Source organism: Hippoglossus stenolepis, chromosome 10 (genome assembly GCF_022539355.2).
Source record: "Hippoglossus stenolepis isolate QCI-W04-F060 chromosome 10, HSTE1.2, whole genome shotgun sequence".
In the NCBI taxonomy this organism is placed as follows: domain Eukaryota; kingdom Metazoa; phylum Chordata; class Actinopteri; order Pleuronectiformes; family Pleuronectidae; genus Hippoglossus; species Hippoglossus stenolepis.
In genome coordinates this window covers 6,484,320-6,503,894 of record NC_061492.1, presented here as the reverse complement: position 1 = coordinate 6,503,894, position 19,575 = coordinate 6,484,320, and the positions used below count along the sequence as shown (strand labels likewise).

Genomic DNA, 19,575 nt, shown 5'->3' with positions numbered 1-19,575 from the left:
GTCTCAATGGATTAATGCGTATGACCAAACTAATGAAAAGGAATTAGTGAAGGACACTTAAATTGATGATGATCCATCACCCAGGACCACTACTGACTGACTTTATTTCTGTGTCATGCACATATGTCCAGCCCAAAAAAGCCTTACAAGAAAATCATTATTCAGAAAAAGAAACCGAACAAAAGAAAGCAGAGCAGCAGCACCAGTAACAAAAACATGTTTTTTAAGATTTAGAAACAAAGGGAGCCGAACTATAATAATTATAAATACACAATCATTCCATTCTGTCATCATCAGTTGGAACAGATATTTCATGTAATGTAGATAATCCTAACTCGTCAAATTAAGAACAATAAAGATGTAGTCATATACAACTGAACATTACATTTATAACAATGTAAAGTGTTTTGTTAAAAGCAGTTATTATGTGATCGAGAATCAGACAGAAATTAATTTACAAACGGTGATGAGAGGATGAGGGATGGTGATGAAGATCCACAGTATTCTGTACTACCCTGTGTGTACTGTACTATACTGAAGACCCCTCGACTTCACTGGTCTTTGCTCAACCGTCTGTCACACTCAGACAATGAACAGGCTTCTCTCAGGGTCAAAGGGTAACAGGAAAAACCTCAAAATGGCGTCCCTCATCCTTCACTTCTTTCTGCTTTCTGCCATTTTCTCCCTCTGTCTTTACACGTCAGGTCGTTGCGAGCAAAACTATGACTTCACTTACATTCCATCAGATTCTCGGTAAAATGATCTCGTGAAAACTAAACATCATGATCAAGAATTCTCAACGAATACAATGAGTGTCTCATTGAGTGTTGCAGCTGAATCCCCCTCAAACGTGCACACACTTGCAGTCGGGTGCACAGACAGGCTGTCAAACACACAAACAAGGAGGCCTCTTTGTTTGTGTGTGTGTGTGTTCGTTCATGTTAATTCTCATGTACGTTCCTGGCCTGGAAAGAAGAGACAAATCTGGAGTAATGGTTTCAAAGACACACTGGTTCACTGTGACACACACACACACACACACACACACACACACACGTAGACACACTTGAAGAGTAAGATATACATGTACAGTAAAAACACCCGGATTTCATCCCCCCGTGCGTAAACAAAAGTTACAGTTAATACAAGGTAAAAATACTGTATAACATTCACTGTATATGTTTTGTGTGTCTTGCAGGTGTCCAATGTGCAGGCGCGGGCCGCACGGCTGTCCTGGGCCCCCCCGGTAGGGCTGGTGAACAGGCATAGTAACGGGATGCCTGTGTCCTGCTCCTACGAGGTCTCTCTCTCGGATAAGGGACGAGATGGAAAGTATCGCCTCATATACAGGTAGGACGCACAACGCTAGAGGAACACACCACGCAGACGGAGTTCACATCAGGTCGACTGAAGCTCACGCTTTTCTGTGTGTGTGTTTCAGTGGCGAGGAATTGGAGTACCACCTGAAAGACCTAAGGCCAGCGTCAGACTACCACGTACGGTAAGGAGGTTTCTGACCTGACTTACCCGTCCATCTTTATTTAAGTTTTTCTACTCTACCTCTTCTTGTCTTTGTTTTACCTGCCCGATTCACATGCTCCTGATTGAATATGACCCAAACTGAATAGAGTGTCACTCTGCAGCTACGGGGTCTATAGGAATAATCTTGAGATCTGTATAAAGTTAACACTTGTGAGATCTCTGATGTTCAGTATAAATGTCACTGGGTAAAGATAGAACACACATTTCAAAATAAATGAAAGATTTCATGTCCACGAGTGAATATCTGCTGTGTAATAAAAATGCAGTTGTTGCCTAAAACCTCAGGCTTCCTGTAGCACAACATCTGAACATCCCCTGTGCCTAGTTTCACGTCAATAAAGTGAACAAGAGCAAAGTTTGAGGTTCTTAGTCCGGACAAGGTTTTGCAGAATCTCCAAATCGGCACAATTTGCCACCACCTGTGCCGTTTGGTATTTCTTACGTTTCAATGCTGTTTTCTGTGTCTTGCTCCAGGGTCTCTGCGATGTACAACACGGTTCGAGGCTCGTGCTCAGAGGCCGGCTCGTTCACCTCGCACTGCAGCGTCCCCGACGTCCCGCTACCCCCGAAGTTCTCCCACCGCACCAAGAACACCCTCACCCTCCAGTGGAAGGTACAGCGCCACGGACATCTTTAATGCCGAGCCGCCCGTGCTTTAATCTTGAGGACAGCTGATTAAGCACTTTCTCTCCCAAATAAACATTACAGTCATTTCAATTTATGGTTTGAATTAGTTTTTGATGGCACCCGCGTTATTATACAATAAATCTAATGCCTCCTGAACTTTATTGACTTTATCTTGAACTACAACTTAATGCTCAGAACAAAGTGTGTTTTCTGTCACCCGGTTTAATCTGCTAGAGACACATTCTTACATCGTTGGACAGGCTCCGTCCCCGCCTGTCCTCTCTGACCTTTTCTCAACACAAGCGAATTCTCTTTATCCACTCACACAGTCAGTGATAAAGAGTGACATCAGTCGCCCAGACAGGATATGAGGCCAATCAGAAAAACACGGCAGGTATTTTGTCTGCCTCCGTGTCAGAGTCTTTTATCCTCAGCTAATCTCTCCATCTCTCTCTCGCCTCTTGTCTTCCTCGCTCGGTCCATTTCCCCCCCGACCCACAGCCCCCAGGCGACAACGGATCCAAAATCACAAACTACCTGCTCGAGTGGGATGAGGTGAGTCCTGCTCTCGATGTCCATCATCCGTCAGGTTCCTTGCAGACATTAACATTCAGCTCCTGTGATAAGATGTAATAAGTCTTTGAATTATTGAGTTTTCAATCTTTTGTTTCCTCATCTTCTCTCTTTTGTCTTTTTTACTTTTTATTGCAATTAATCTCAAACCTCTCCTTTCCTTTCCTCTCCTCCTCCACCTCCTCTCCTCCTCCTCCTCTCCTCTTGTTTCCTCCCCTCTCTCCTGCAGGGAAAGAAGAACAGTGTTTTCAGAGAATGTTACTTTGGGAGCCAGAGACACTGTAAGCTGACACGACTGTTTCCCGCCTGTGGCTACACGTTCAGAGTGGCTGCGCACAACGACATTGGCACAAGGTACGGTTGCCTGAAAACACAAAATCACACAATGCACTCTGCACAAATCATCATCAGAAATAACACAGACAGACGTCATAACTCCTTCTTGTTCCTTGTTGGAGGAGCTCAGGTTTATTAAATTACATGACAGCTTTTCTACCTGACATTCAGCACCTGTGAGATCTCACCCATATTTTTTTGTAACCACGGATACTGACACCCATGGCAGCAGAATGTGTCAGTGTCAGACACATCGTGCACCGAACGCCACCAAGAGACCAGCTAATCTATAGCTATTACTCTGTATGTGAGACGGGTCCTCTCTCTCTTATCCCATTTCCCCTCGTTCTCTCCTCCCTGTCATTACGGAGCGGAGCATCTCGTCTGCAGTCGTTGGGGTGATGTGAGCTCAACTCGGAGCGGCCTTAATACATCCTTCATCCCGATTCCCATTTGAAGCCGCCGACACACAAACTCGTACTAACAGTCACCCCCGGCGCACACAAGATTTCAGTTACTTGCTATATTTCTTACTCGATAAACAAAGTTTTACAACCTCCTCGTTCACATTTTGTTTTCCTCCTGAAACTCACAAATTAGTGAGTTTTCCTCCTCTGTCTTTTCGGTTTGGTTTCTGACAGGTCTACAATATGTTCTGTCTTCTTCCTGTTCTTTTTGCCGTCACCCCCGGGAGCCTCCCCCAGCCTCATCCTCGCCTGCAATCACACATGCACTCCCTTCGGCCGAGCGCTCAGTGTTATTTTCTGATTTCATTACTTTTACTCACGCACGCACCTCTCTCCATCTCTGCCGTATTTGTAATTCATGATGCACAAGCCCACAGTCCCCTTTCTCCTCCAATTTTTTTTTTAATCCAACAACTTCAGCTTTTTTAAATAAAAGCAAAATGGAAATTAAACTGGAAATGTGCTTGTCTTTTTTTTCTTGCAGTGGCTTCAGCACAGAGGTGGTGTTTTACACCATGGGCACCCTGCCCGCTCTGCCTCTGGCGCCGCGGCTGGTCAGGGCCGGCGTGTCCTGGGTGACCCTGGAGTGGGGGCGTCCCGAGGGCAGTCCCAGCGAGGAGCAGCTCAAATACACACTTGAGATCCAGGAGGACAACAGCGTGAGTACCACACACACACACACACACACACACACACACACACACACACACACACACACACACACACAGCTCCCACATTATTTATATGAAAACACAGTTAATGTTATTGGCACTGGTTATTTTCCATCACATTAAAACAGCCCTTATTGATTTGAAAGCGGCAGCAACAACATAATCCATCATAGTAAACATGAAACCTACATTTGGTTTTTGTGAAACTCTGTCGTCAGTTAAATCAAATATGAGGAGGAAGAGAATATGCACTGTTATGATGTACTGTAAAAAACTGATTGTGACAAAATATTCAAAATTAAAGACATAGTGGGATGAACAAACCGTCTCACACACACACACACAAAAGCACACCTCGTGCAATCATTTTTTTTTTCTCCTACAGGGAACAGACTTTCATCCAAAGTACACTGGAGAAAACTTGACTTGTACTGTACAAGGCCTGAAGAGGAGTACGCAGTATAAATTCAGGGTAAGTCACGACTTTGTGCGTGTGTGTTTTTTTGTTTTTGACTTTTGAAAGGATCTTTGCATAGAAAATGACAATATTAGGGCTGTGTATTAAGAATAGTCGCACATTAAGAGTTAGAGGAGAAGATTGACGTGTGTCACGACGCTATGAAGCAAGAACCCGTCCTTACCTGTCGGGTCCCAACTGGCTTAGGGCCGGAATCCACTGCATTAAAATATTCTGCCCATTTCCACTCGTCTTCTCCAATCACAACCCCACTTTTATGGATCGGCTTATTGAATTTTAATTTTAACTTCATATGAAGTACGCTGTTGTAGCTCTTCTGCTCAATAAGGAGGGTTGTATAAGTAGTGAATGTAAAACGAATTCTTCGTCTCTCAAGAAGAGTGATGATCCGCAGGAGGCTCTCGGATTCGTTCGGAACGAGCTCCTGTACTCATGACAACTGCCCGGGTACATGACTGCACACTTGTGCTCCTATAATGAAATGACAATGTTGTATTATGATGGGAACGCAAAAGTAATCTTCAGAGAAATTCCTGCTGTGACCCTGCAGGGCCTCCTAGATAGATAAGGCCCAGCTGTGTATATATTGTAGGTGTTATTTGATTTCAGGTGCATTCTTTCATGGAATCATCATGGCTGCCTCTTTTCGGTCCAGGCTTTCTTGGTTGATCAGTTTCCTCCCATCAGTGATGTGTTTCCAAGGATACCGGCATAATATCCAGGTGGCTTCCAGTGGCAATATAACATCCATCAATCATGGAAGGAATAGAGTATTTTACCAGCGGAGGATTGGCTACAATTTCAAGAGTAGTGAAACAAGGCAATTTAGCGGGCGGAGACCACGGTGCGGCTCCACTAAAAGCTGTGATAGCTGCTCGTAATGTGAGGACATTGTGAAACAAAATGTTCCCACTGGAGATCGCTGCCAGTGTCTGCATGTGTTTGACTCTGTCCCCCCTAGACAACACCTCACATGTACGTCCATACACATGTGCACTTGTCCTCACTCCCTCCCTCAGCCGAGGCGGCAGACACACATGCTCACACACACAAGAGGCGACTCTGTGTTCTCTGAGATGGTCGTCTGCTGTGGACATGTTGAAACAGAGCAAGTTGTTTGTCCATCAGATGAGTTAATGGAGGGAGTAGATGGAGGTGGAGGAGCCAGGACAACCACGGGTGAATGTGTGCAGAGGAATGGCTCCTCACATTCAGGACAGTTATCTTACTCCTCCATAGATTTCTCTCTAGGTTCCCTTGTCTCATCTGAACGCGCTCGCTGTGAATCTCATTTACTCACTTTGTCTCTTCTCTCACCCTCTTCATCTCCCGTTCCCCTGCTTCTCACCGTGCTTCCTCTGTCATCCTCTTCCTCAGCTCATAGCATCGAACATGGAGGGAAAGAGCAGCCCCAGTGAGGTGTTGGTGTGCACCACCAATCCAGACAAACCAGGCCCTCCATCCACACCTTGTGTCATCGCAGCGACGGCCTTCGGATTCACCGTCACATGGGGTAAACACAGGCACACGTTTACCGCCACACGGACGAGAATATTCATAACACACATACATACACACACACTCAAAAGATGCAAGTAGAAATATACACACTTAATGTAAAATGCATAATTTCGACCATCTAACACACCATTACAACCAAAAGAATATAATCCAGCTAAGGGCAAATTCGCAAAATGATCATGAAATTGAGGTTTTAGAGATAGTTTCACAAGAAAAGCAAGAAAAATTAAAGCTTCACTTCTTTTTTTAATTTGGTGGCCAAATGATTAAAAAAACTAAATTAGAAAAACACTCAGCAGAGCTCATACCTCTTTCAAAGTCCAAGAGTCTCCTTGAATTCAATCAAGCTGCACCAAATTGCACAGACGTATAAATATCAGTCTTCGGAATGTCCTTGATGTTTTTCTTTCTTCAACATCCATTAATTATTCTCTGGAAAATCAGCAAAAATGTCAGAAAATGCCCGTAAAACATCACAAATTCAAGGAAATTGATTATAAAGAACTCCTGCATCCCCATTAAAACTGTAATAAGTTCTTCCCTGACCCAAAACCCATCCTTTCATTAAGGCTCGATGGAAACTGTCCAGTAGTTTTTTTTTGTGATCTTGCTGACAAACCAACAAACAAATGGATTGGGGTTGAAATTGAAAATCCTCCTTGATGCAGGCAAAAAAGTTAAAAGGATCTGTTTGAGGCTCATTGGGCTCTGACCTTTATTCTCACCAAATCCAACAACACTTTACTAATATATGTTTATTCTTTACCTGAAGCCATTTATGTGGGAAATTGTTTTATATTCTATCTAGATTGTTGCTCCTGATGTTTATATGTGACTAAAATAAATCCATCCACAGATCCTCCGCAGGACAACGGGGGCTCAGAGGCTCTGACGTACCTGCTGGAGATCTCAGAGGGCTGCTCTGAAGGTACGATGTCCACCCGTCCGTCTGTTTGTCCGATCGCCCATCATCTCCATACATTCAGCTAATTTAGCTGCTTGTTCTCAGTCCGCGCTCTTATAAAACAAAGCACAAAATGTACCATGTGTCCCCTCTCCACTGTACCTGTTCTCTCCATGTGTCCATTTCCCTCACTTACTCCCCCTAAGAGGAATAGCATCCATAATTCACTGTTTGTTAGCATCAATTTAACACACAGCGTCGCTTGGATTGCCTCAGATCTGCTCTCCAGGAAAACTAAGTGTTCTCTTGTGTCTTTGAGTTCATGCGACAGCGAGGGGAAACGGGACATCATTTAGATTAATTTGTTCTCAGTCACATGAAAGACAGAATCAACAGGAGTACATCTTTTTTTTACGTTACAACACTGCATCGGACTTAATTGGTTAATTAGTCTGAATTGATGTACTCGGTTAATTCAGTTTCTCACTTATATCGTCGGAGCTAATTTGCACAGCCAAACATTTCTCGTGCCTCTGCATCAGCGACATCTGAGGGCCGAGGCATTTTGTTTTGTTTTCTGTCCCTGTGTCCCTCTGTCCGTCCGTCCGTCCTGTTTCAGCTGAACAAAACCTCTCAGGAACACCTTCAGGGAATTTCTCTTTTCTTAGTAATGTGGAATCTGAGAACTGCTCACTAAAACACTAACTGAGAAAATATTCAGATGGATTTCTATTCGGATAAAATAATGAAGTGATAACATTCATCTCATTAAGGTCAATTGTCAGGGCGACATCATAATTTTCTATTTAATCACTTTATTAGTCCTTTATTTAACAACATCATTCAGGGACAGAATCTGTCTTCATCTGTCTATTGTCTCTTATGGCTCCTCTTTGTTTCTTTGTCCCTTTCTCATCTTTCACCATCACTCTGACAACCAGTGGCTCAGGACGACTCTGATTCATCCCTTTGTGTTTTTTGTGATTAATCAAATGTGTGTGTTCCTGTGTGTGTGGGGGGGGGGTACTGCTCTGTAACAGATGTTTAAGTAAACTAAGAAAGTCAGTTCCATACAACAGTCACTGTTGCTTCCACGTTGTTGGAAGTTCACTTGAATCCACAAAGCGTATGTTACATAATCACAACACATTAGCTTTCAGTGCTGCGGTGTAAACAGAACCTGCATTAGCTGTTTCACAGGTGGAGTCAATTCAGGAGCCAATCTGTTAATGTGCCACAAATAGCAACACAATGTGGTGCAGGTGTTAAATACAATGAGATTCTATTTCTGGGAGAAAATAAATAGGTCCGCTGCAGAAATGCATACGTGACAGCAGGAGATGTATACCCTTCATGTTTGTTTGCCTGCGTATACGATCGGTTATGTAATCACGTGTTATCTCTTCTGTTGTGCGATTTGCTGGCGTGTGCGTGCAGCGGGCCAGTGGGAGGTGGCGTACAGCGGCCCAGCAACAGAATGCATGTGCGAGCGCCTGACACCCGGGACCCTCTACCGCCTACGTGTGTGTAGCATCACCACCGGGGGACACAGCCAGGTAAGACACACACACACACAAACACACAAGTTTAAAGTGGTTGCCTTAATTGAACTTTTAATTTTCACCGTGACTCATCAGCATTGTGAGAAAATCGAAACTACGCAAACACATATTGAACAAAGGGCCCGTAACTCTTATTAATCAAATGGTGTCTAATTATTGTCCCTCCTCTTCTCTTTTGTTCCCCCTGTGTTTGTCTCTGCTCCTGAAGTGCACTGTCGGTGTTCCGGTTCGTACGTCAAGCGTGCCGCCAGGCCCCTGCCAGCCGCCAAGGATTGTGGGTAAAGCCAAACACAAGGAGGTGCAGTTAGAATGGGGTGAGTGCAGACACACACGTACGCCGTGTTTAGCTTTATTCTCCAGAATGTATTTAGGTTAGGTCGGCCAAATCGCCCTCTGGCAGTTGAATATGTTTCCTGGCCAGCTCTAATGTAACCTTAGTCAGCCATGTTTCGGCCTAATTGAGCCTTAATTTAGCCCATTAACCGCCTTTACCTCGCCTCATATCTGACTTCAGTCCCCTAACGCCGGCCCATTATTGCAGATTAGTGCTGTTATTTGTTGGCAGGCGAAGTCTCCCGGCCTGAAACGCAGAGGAAGCTCATGGTTGAGCCGGTCTAATACAGCTGGCCACGGCCCTAATCAGCTCGCATTCAGGCAGCGCTTGCCATATTTTACGATTGACTGGAGCTGAAGGTCAGAGAGAACGTGTTGGAGGGGCTTCCCCCACTGTAGCCGCCATTTATTCCCCTCACCACGCTGCAGCCAACATAAAGCATCTGGAGGGAGGACGTTTGGAAGTGACTGATAAATGTACCTGAAGAACTGATCCATAAACACGTGTCCCTGAAAATGAAACTATCATTAGAACTAGCTAGAACTAGCTATCTTGAATGAATCTTGAAAATGTTTGTATAGAAGATGTTAAGATTCTTCTTAAGTTTTATATGAATATAAATACTTTAAACATTGATACACAACATCCTTTGCACTTCTGTCCGTCCAGGGAGAGCGGCCCTTCACTAATCTTTTCCATCATCCTAGTCATTGGTTAAAGGCCGAGGATGTCTCACCTAATTGTGATTTGTGGATTTGGGCTCTTCTAATAGAATCTGAGTGACTGAATGATTTCCATCGCACAAAGACAGCTGTAGCCGGAGACACATGTCCGTCCATCCTTCCTTCCTATTCTTGTGAACGCACAATGATGCAGTGATGACATTTTTACATCCAAGACGTCAAGGGAGCAGAAAGGGAGATAGTGTCAAACTGTAGTAATTGTCAATATAATGATTACTTCTATTTTGCCAGGAAATACACTTAGTACGTTTCATTCAATTCCTTCAAAGTCTTCACTCGTGTATAATGAGTCCTGGCTGACATGGATGTAATTTGTACCTTTGGTGCTTGGCTGCGTTTCGAATACGTGTCCTCAGACTAAGATTTGATTCTCTGCCTCTGTGCTCAGACTCCCCCGTCTGTGATGTCGTGTGTGAGGAGTGTGTGTTCAGTCTGGAGATGAGCGAGGGCGACACCAAGCCAGCAGAGGTTTACCACGGGTCGGAGCTGCAATGCACGGTCAGCAGTCTGCTACCTGGAGCCACGTACAGCTTCCGACTGCGGGCTGCCAACGAGGCGGGGGTGAGGAAATTCACACGCGCACACAGCGGGAATGTCTTCAGGAATTATCACAAAAAAAAGAAGTGGAAAAGCCTTCAGCAGGGGCAAGACCATAAAATCCACAAAGTCATTATTTTCAGTTTAGAAGCATTAAATACTCTGTTTAATGGCCACTTGGACCACTAAATATATATGTACATACAAACAGGGGCCAGCAGGTATTAAGTGTCCCAGACAGTCTGAGCAGTGGTGGTGTTTGGATTGGAGTGAACCACAGACTGGAGCTAACACTTGATTGATTATTCTCACAGACAAGAGTCAACTGGAGCTCAGACCGGCTGATTGGCACAAACACAGTGTACACACTTTAAAATAGGAAGCAGGGAACACCGAACAAACAGCTCACGTAACCGTACAAAGACACACAACTCACGTGTCCACACACACACACGCAGGTAACACACACACCTCTAATTGTTGATGTGTGTTTCTCTTGCAGTTGGGAGCACACTCTGACCCCACAGAGGTGACGACAGCAGCGGGTCCTCCTGGCCAGTGCGGGGCGCCACTCATCACTCTCACCAACAACACTTGTGTAACGCTTAACTGGGAGGTGAGACCCCCCACACACACACACACAGAAATCACACTCATATTAATCAAAACGAAAGAAACTTCTTGTATGGGCATAGAAAACAAAGACAAGACGGAAAGAGATGGAGCGGCCACATTTTTACAATCTGTGTAAAAATCTGCCGAAACTCCCCTGACCTAAAAACCTGCAGCTTTGAATTTGTCTGCATGGTGTGTTGTTAACTATTCACCCAGCAGACCATTCATCATAGGACCCCAGCTTTCCTGGACGATGTTTTGAAAATGAAATAAAGTCCTTGGTGTTGTATCTGAAATTAAATCAATCCTGTCAGTATTTCAGAATAATTTATGGCTGATTTGCTTTTTTTATTCCAAGTTCCCATTGATTTCTCTGAGCTGAGTGTGTGTGTGTGTGTCTCTGTGTGCCGCAGAGTCCCGAGGGTTCGGGCACAGACATCTCCGAATATCGTTTGGAGTGGGCGAGGGAGGAGGAGCCCATGGAGCTGATCTACTGTGGATCGGCCACACAGTGTGAGCTGTCAGATCTGACGCCTGCCACAGACTACTGCTGCAGGCTACAGGTGACACAACCAGAAACGCACACTCCAACACAATCATGGGCGATCACGTCCGCTAACGGGCCAACCTGCATTCATGCACAGGCACACAGACGTTTGCATACAGGAAAAGAGGAAGGGGCATGAATGATGCATGAACACAGATATGCAGACACACATGCAAAAATGAGACCAACTGTCAACAACATTCAATCAAGCAAAACTCAAAACTCACTCCGGTAAATTTCCAGAATATGGTTCTGGACATTTTCTGGTGTTTTCCTTAATGACATATGAACAACGCAGCAGTCAAACGCGTTCACAACTACAAGAGAATCTCTAGATCTCTTGATTCTGCTGTGGGGTTGTGTTAACAGCGCATCAACACAGTTGGCACCTTCGTCTGTGTCTCTTTTTCACCCTGAGATATTTTGTATTCATCTAGTTTTTTCGGTCGTGTTTTAGAAACATCGCCACAGGCCCATGCAGCCATTTCCCTGCTGTGTTCTCACATCGGCTCGTTCAGACACTATCTGGAGTTTCAATCCAACCTGATTATCCGGAGCCTCTGACTTGGACATTTGCTTTCTCACATACAAAAAAACGTCCTATTTCACAATGTTACCGATTCCTGGATCTGCCCCTTTGTCCAGATAGGTTGTTTGAAATTCATGGAAATCAGTTGGGTAGTTTTTGCGTAATCCTGCTCGTAAATGATCAAATCGACCACTTCACAAACTGCACGGGGGTGAAAACATAAGAACCTTGGTGGAGGAAAGAAACATTTCCACACAAATATCAGCCAAGGGAAACATCACAAGTTAGAAACACACACAGATGGACAGAGACAAGAGACAAGAGACTTATAATAATTGATTTTGTCAAGTGCCCTGACTCTTAAGCTCAAGCATCAATATCTATCGTTCCTCCTCTGTGTATAACACACACACACACACACACACACACACACACACACACACACACACACACACACACACACACACACGTCCAATAAATGTATGTTTTATGGCTCTTCCCCTTTATGGTTTCATTTACATAGTTTTAAGAACAGGTCAAGGTCGTCCCACTGTCCTAATCAGTTATTTGATTTTGTGTGTATGTGCACACAATACATCTACATGTCCTTATGTGCATTGATGCAGCAGTGTGCACGTGTGTGTGCACGTGTGTGTGTGTGTGTGTGTGTGTGTGTAAGAATACGACAAGAATACCAGATTCACTCTGACAAGACGCTCTGGTTTGGTCGAACTGGACGTGACCCCTCGTGTTCTGTAGCTGCAGGTGATGCTTCATTATTGTTCCATATGTGACAGCTTGACGTGCACACTTGAGGTAGCAGGACATCATAGCACAGGCGAGGTTAATCTGGAGGCTTTGTTCTTTGGCTAAAATATATATTCGACAGCTGAGGATAAATCAGAAATACTACTTGAAAATAAATGTCCTCGTCTCTGACCCTCGAGGTATGTCCACTGTTTATTGCCAAAACAAAGAAGTAAGTCAAGACTTCTCTGTAAGTGCTCACTGTGGAATTATTCCTCGACTCTGTGATGTGGACTCAAGTTAATATTGTTGGTGTGTTATTGGAAAGTGGCCGTGGCACATTTTTATACTTTAAAATAAGTGTTCCCTGTGTTTTTGGAAGTGTTGCATTTATTTAGTTATTTAAATTACAATACATCCATCACTTTCAGGAAAGATTTCTGGTCTTGCTCGAGTGCTCATTTTGCATTCAGATTAAAATAAAACCATTTAAGTTTTATTTCTTTATTTCAGTTTAGGCTTTCAGAATAAAGAAGCTGTTTAAAAAAAACAGTAGATATATTTTGTCCTGGTTTGTGTGAGACAATAATGCAGGATATTGCAAATCAAAAATGATTGAGGAGCATTTAAGATAAGAGGCTTTAGGTGAATATAAATGTGTCACACAGCAAAAGAAATTGACTTATGTTCTTAGACAACTAATTTGAATTAATTTCCCTCTGCAGGATTTCTTGTTTTCATCTTCTCCCCTCTTGCTCTCTGTCGAGTCTTTGTATTTACTTATCCCCCCCCTTTCATATCTCTCTTCACCTCCTCTCTGTCCACATGTCCCTCAGTCCCACCTCTGACAATCATCCCTTCCCCTTATCTCCATCAGCCGTCTCACAATCTCTGTATTTTCTTTTTTGTCTCTCCCGTTCAGGCGGTGAATCAGGCGGGCGCTGGCCTTTACAGCGAGCAGGTGAGTTTCAGGACCCCAGCGACGACTCCCGACCAGATCTCGCCCCTCGTCCTCCTGGAACTCCCCACCTCCACTGAGTGTGGGCACTCCCCGTCTACCTGCCTCCTCCTGAAGTGGGATGAGCCGAACAGCAACGGGGCGGACGTCACCTCCTACGTCATCACCCTGGACGAGCAAACCATCGCCGTGGAGTCAGGGACGAGTCACCTGGTCACAGGCCTGCAGCCAGACACCGAATACAGGTACTGAAATAACTTTGATCTATGTCGATGATGGTCACTAACCATGAGGCTGAGGGGAAATATTGGATTGGATGTCCCTAAACATCTGATGACATGTACCATATTGGAAAAATAGTCGCAAAGCCACCATCTCACTTATACTTATATATTGTATCAAGGATGAAAAAAACACGCCATCATAAGTATATATGTGTTTGTATGCTTTACACGTGTGTGAATATATCTGTGTGTGTGTCTGTGTTTATATATATATATCGGATAGTGTGTGTGTGTGTGTGTGTGTGTACGTAAATGTGTGTATATGTATGTTTGTATACATGCCAATATTATCATTACAACAGCTCCAGCATTTGTGTCTGCATCTATGGGAATATAGCATATACTGTATATATAGTATAATCATATATACTGTATAATAATACATCATATATTTATACCTATATATATGTTTATTGGTAGTAGTAGTAACTAGGAATAGCTTCTGTGATGTTTGCTTGAGCAGCGATTGCTAACTGAAGCAGCAGTAAACAACCACTTGGTAACATTTAGCGCTGGCTACCACTGTCATGTCCCTGTAAGCAATCCAGTGATTGTGTGTTTGTGTTTGTGTGATTGTGTACATGCATGTGAATGTGTAGTGAGTTCTTTGAATGCGGTGGAAAAAGACAGGGTTTCCAAGGTAGGGGGCCGTGCAAAGAGGCAGAGTGATCACACGCCATTGTTTTCATTCTCAGGTTGTTTTTGTCCAATGTCACTTTGCTCTCTTGCATAATCGCTGCTACTGAGGCAGAACACTGTGTGTGTTTGTGTGCATGCGTGTCTGTCAGTGGGAGTTTGTGTGTGTTTGGCAGTGACGGTAATGCAGGTTGTTATTTACAGCAGTGGGGTACTTCAAATAATATTATTCTCATTTTATTTGTGTGTATGGTTTTGTGAAGGACCAAAGCAAATGTTGTTTGCTCTGTCAGGAGTGGAGCTGTGCCAGTGCAGGATGAAAATATCCCTGTTCTGAGGTCAGATGTGACCTTGCAACAAACAGTTGTATGTTCAAGGGAATAAAAGTAACTTAAATGTTTAAAAAAAATAAAAGTTTAAATAATAAAACCCGTAAATAATGAATTAGATTATTTTTTTTTTTCTTCGAAATACATCACATGTTTTTATTGAGAGTTTTAAATCGTCGTCCTCCTGAGCTTGTAATGAATGATTTTAGTGAAAAAGCTGAGCAGCAGAGATTTCTTTATATTTCAGATAAAGGTTTTGACCTCTGACGTATCAGCTTTTTGTTCAGGAAACGTTCATCTTTAGTTTGCTTTACATCACGATAACACAAGAAAATGTTTTATGAAGCATCTGTTTGGAACCCAATTAAGTAAAAGTCTTCGTGGCTAAAAATAATCCCTCATCATCTTCATCAAAAGCTGAGATTCTTTACCTTTCAGTCCCTTCCTTTTCAATCTCTGCTCACCTACCATCTAATTACCCGGTGCATAATTGCAGATGGATGGATGGATGATAGATGGACGAACATTGCCCTTTCTCCTCCGTCTTCACCCAGACGAATGGATTAGAACGAAAGGTTGCAGTTACACAGAATCAGCAATTAAATGTCAGATGGTGGTTCCTCTCGAGCCGAGGGCCTCTGATATGGATGCTAATCAGACATTGACGGAAAATAGGTGTGGAAGGTAGACAAGGAGGAAGGCAGCAGGGTAGAAAAATGACTGTTAGTGCTTTTCAATTGGCAGCACATGCGTGTCATTGGACAAATGTTCTTTCCAAACAGTAAATCGTATACGGAGAAAAGCTGGGCCAACTAGTCTGACATATTGAAGTCTGATCCCTGGCGAGTAAATAGAATCATAATGAAAAGGGGGGGGGAACGGTGATGGGAGGATGGATCCAAGGTCAAAGCGTAAACACTGGATCAGCCTCTTTGCTGTAAATTACCCCACCATTAGACAAAAAATAGGTCTGTAAACACACAGAGAAAAAAACTGAACAAAAAGTCCAGTTCTGGGTCATGAACTTCATCCCTGCTCATATTCCTACTAAAATGATGCACTAGCACTGGCAGCCATGTTGCGTTTTTCACCGTTTACAAAGACCTTTCCTTTTAAAATCGATAACGATATCCTGATCCGCTTCTCTCTGTGGTTTTTCCAGCGTACAGATCCAGGCGGTGAATGCCATCGGCTCCAGTCCCGCGAGTCCCACCCTGCAGGCCAGGACACGGCCCCTCCCCCCGGCCCCGCCCCCGCTCGAATGCTCGGCGGCCGGCCCTCAGAGCCTGAAGCTGAAGTGGGGCGAGAACGTCAGCCACACGCGCGCCCTGCTCGCCGACGACATGGTCTACATGCTGCAGATGGAGGACAAGAACCACAGGTGGAGCACACGCAACTCGCATGATTGTGGTGTAGACTGAGAGAGGATGTGGTTTATTGTTTCAGACCATGTGGAAATGTCAAAGATAAAACATCAAATATCCCCAAAACTCACAATTACATTCAAGAAAGTTAACAACAACCTCATGTATATGAATGAGGTTGTTGTCTATCACAGCCCCTCCTTCAGACCCTCTATTACATCATAGTCTACCCTACACTCAGAAAATTCTAATCGTGGAAATCGCTGTAGTTATAGTCGACTAGACGCTGATGGTTGTATAGTTCACTACTTTTCCTTTGGGGGTTGCAAGCCGGCTGGAGCCAAGTTCACACTGGACATGTAGGCAGTGTATCGCAGATCCAAGACGAATGACCATTCACCTACAATAAATTAAGAGTCTCAGATGTCATTGTGCTCTGCTGATTGAAATCAGTGCAAAACTGTGTATTTGATTTTCTCTTAATTCCCTCTTTCACTGTACTTTCCCATTCCAATTGTACACACACACTTTATTCTGTAGGGTATGTTCCTAATTCTAAATGTTCTTTCTTACTTTAGTGGGAATTTGTTAAAGTTGTGATTGGCAAATCAAGACCCAGAAGGTCAATACCACACACACACACACACACACACACACACACACACACACACACACACACACACACACACACACACACACACACACACACACACACACACACACACACACACCAGTGTGTGTGTGGATGCAGTAACCAGATGTACCAGGGAGTAGACACGTTGAGGGTATCTAGAACCAGCCGGGATACAGCTTCCAACAATTAACCCTCCATTTAACTGACTGGTTGAGCAGGAGAGAGAGAAGCAGGTAGAGACGGAATTAGAAGAACAAGGAGGAGAAGGAGCAGAACATGACCATCGACTAAAACTGACAGGACGTTAAACACACGGTTAGAAAGAGCATGAGGAGGGGAATTTGTTTTAGTTAATGTTAGAGACAGAAAGCAGTGGGGATGAACGATGAGGCAGGAAAACAGAACAAACTGAGCCACGTTTACCTCCTTACGGTTCCTGTCAGAGTTGTCGCGCTCCCTCCCTCCATCTCGCCCTCCGCCATTATGGTTGGACGGGTGTCAGTGTGGGAATTAAGGCTTGGCTGGCATCAAGTCCCAGGTACCTTGGCACCCCTGGAATGGGCCAGAGAGCAGCTGGTGGCAGGCTGGGATCTATTAGCCTCTGCAACACACAAACACGCACACACACACACACAGGCATACAATCACATATGCATGCACGTAGGCACAAACACACTCCCTACTAGTTTAAATGAAAATGGCTTTCACAGCGATGAGAGTTTAATCTGCTGTTTTAATTTGAACTGTGATGAGTGTTTATATTTGGATGCATCTGTGTCCATGCTTACGTCTGTTCTCACCAAACCTGGTGCTGATGCTGTTTTGTGAATCATCCTGTAATTTATTTTTACCTGCAATTGGTTTAAATTGATGGGGGTGGGGGAATTAGGCGGATGTGAATTATTTATTTATTCTGATTATATGAATAGTGTGGCTCATTCTGGAGTCATACATGATGAAAGAGACGATAATATTTCTCATTATTTACAGTCAGCCCAGTTTCGGTGTCATTTCGTTATTTTATTCACATAGAAACGAGTGTAGTCTTTATAAAATCAGCAAAACATTAGTGTAATGTATATAAATCAGTTTTTCGATTATGTCTCAGATATAAAGATATTGAAGTGAACTAAAGTGGCTTTTCACAGGAGAAGCTGATTTCTCACAGATTTATAAGTTTCCTTTTTTCTTCCTGCTCTCTGATAGTAAACTTTAATACGCGTTTTATTCAAGTGGGACTCAGTGAATTAAATCTTGCTGTCCCTGTTTGATTTATCCTCACTTTATATACAGCAGAATATGCCGATGAATGAAAACGTAGAGAGATATACTTTAATTGTTTTAATTTTAAAAAGTGAAATTTTGCAAACTCTGTTCATAAATGTTCATAAAATCCCACAGGGTGGGGGGGGGTTGGAAGTATGTCAAGAGTAATAATAAGGAAGTATCTGATCTTTTTACATAAACTGCAACTTTTTTATTTAACCTAATATTTAAATTGATTGAGTTTTCCTAATATGCATTAGGATCACAGCGAAGGTTTCATAGAATCCACTTAAGGAAGCTAATCACTTTGCAGCGTTGTATTGTGAGCGTGGATTAGATGCCGTCAGTTACTAGAAGGCTGTGAGCAGGAGGGATGATAAACAAGATTATATATTCAGATACAAATTCAGTTAATTTAGTAAAGACACACATAGCAGCGTCTCCACTCAGCCCAAATACACACACACACACACACACACACACACACACACACACACACACACACACACACACACACACACACACACACACACACACACACACACACACACACTATTTCGCTCTCTCCTCTTCGTCTCCACCATTTGCTCCATGAGGTAACCGTCCATCAGGTCTGTAATTGGCTGAATGGCTCCGTAATGACGACGTGTGACTCCGGACTGTTTCAGCCTAATTGTCTTTACTTAGGATTCATTAGTCGCAGCCACTGGTGATTCTGACAAGACGTTTAGGCGAATTCACAGCTGTTGCTTCACTCTGTGTGTGTGTGTGTGTGTGTGTTCGTGCGTGTGGCCCCAGTATTGGGGACCTTAATCTATTTACACAGTCACATTATGGGGACTTGTCGTCTTTATGGGGACAGAAAGGACGTCCCTATATGTAAATAATAGAATTTTAAGGTGAAGACGTGTTTTCAATTTAAGTTAAGATTAAGGTTAAAGTTAGGGTAAGGGTTAGGTAAGTAGTAACTATGTTCAAGGCTAGAGTTTGTCTCCAGGAAATCAATTTATGTTTGTGTGGACGTGTGTGTGTGTGTGTGTGTTATCAACAGACAGCACTATTCCGTCTAAGCTCCTCCTCTTTCTCATTCCACTTAGCAGGAATTATTATTAATGGTGAAATTGCCATGGCAACCAGCTAATCATATTAAATGATATGAAACCCATCATCTTGCTAGTGGCAATTTCTGCAAATATAAATTTTTATAGATTTTTTTAATGTCTGTTTTGTGTTTTTGACTCTGCTGCACGTCCCCGACTGTCCCCGACTGATGTTGTTCATATTTATTCATCCTATTTTATTGTCAGAAAGGTGACTTCACCTCCAGAGGACCTCTGCAGACATGTGCACACAATTTCATAAACATCCTGC

At 43.4% G+C, this 19,575-nt stretch overlaps 1 protein-coding gene across 1 annotated transcript in view; it reads left to right on the top strand.

Moving 5' to 3' along the window:
* The window catches only part of fndc3ba (fibronectin type III domain containing 3Ba), a 93,494-nt gene that overhangs the window by 63,845 nt on the left and 10,074 nt on the right, over positions 1–19,575 (top strand). Inside the window, 16 exon segments of the mRNA XM_035167284.2 lie at positions 1,199–1,350; positions 1,442–1,501; positions 2,017–2,155; positions 2,671–2,724; positions 2,972–3,096; positions 4,030–4,204; positions 4,602–4,688; positions 6,072–6,207; positions 7,072–7,143; positions 8,557–8,675; positions 8,890–8,995; positions 10,147–10,319; positions 10,798–10,911; positions 11,324–11,473; positions 13,656–13,936; positions 16,103–16,321. Of these exon segments, the coding sequence (XP_035023175.2) occupies positions 1,199–1,350; positions 1,442–1,501; positions 2,017–2,155; positions 2,671–2,724; positions 2,972–3,096; positions 4,030–4,204; positions 4,602–4,688; positions 6,072–6,207; positions 7,072–7,143; positions 8,557–8,675; positions 8,890–8,995; positions 10,147–10,319; positions 10,798–10,911; positions 11,324–11,473; positions 13,656–13,936; positions 16,103–16,321 (2,162 nt within the window).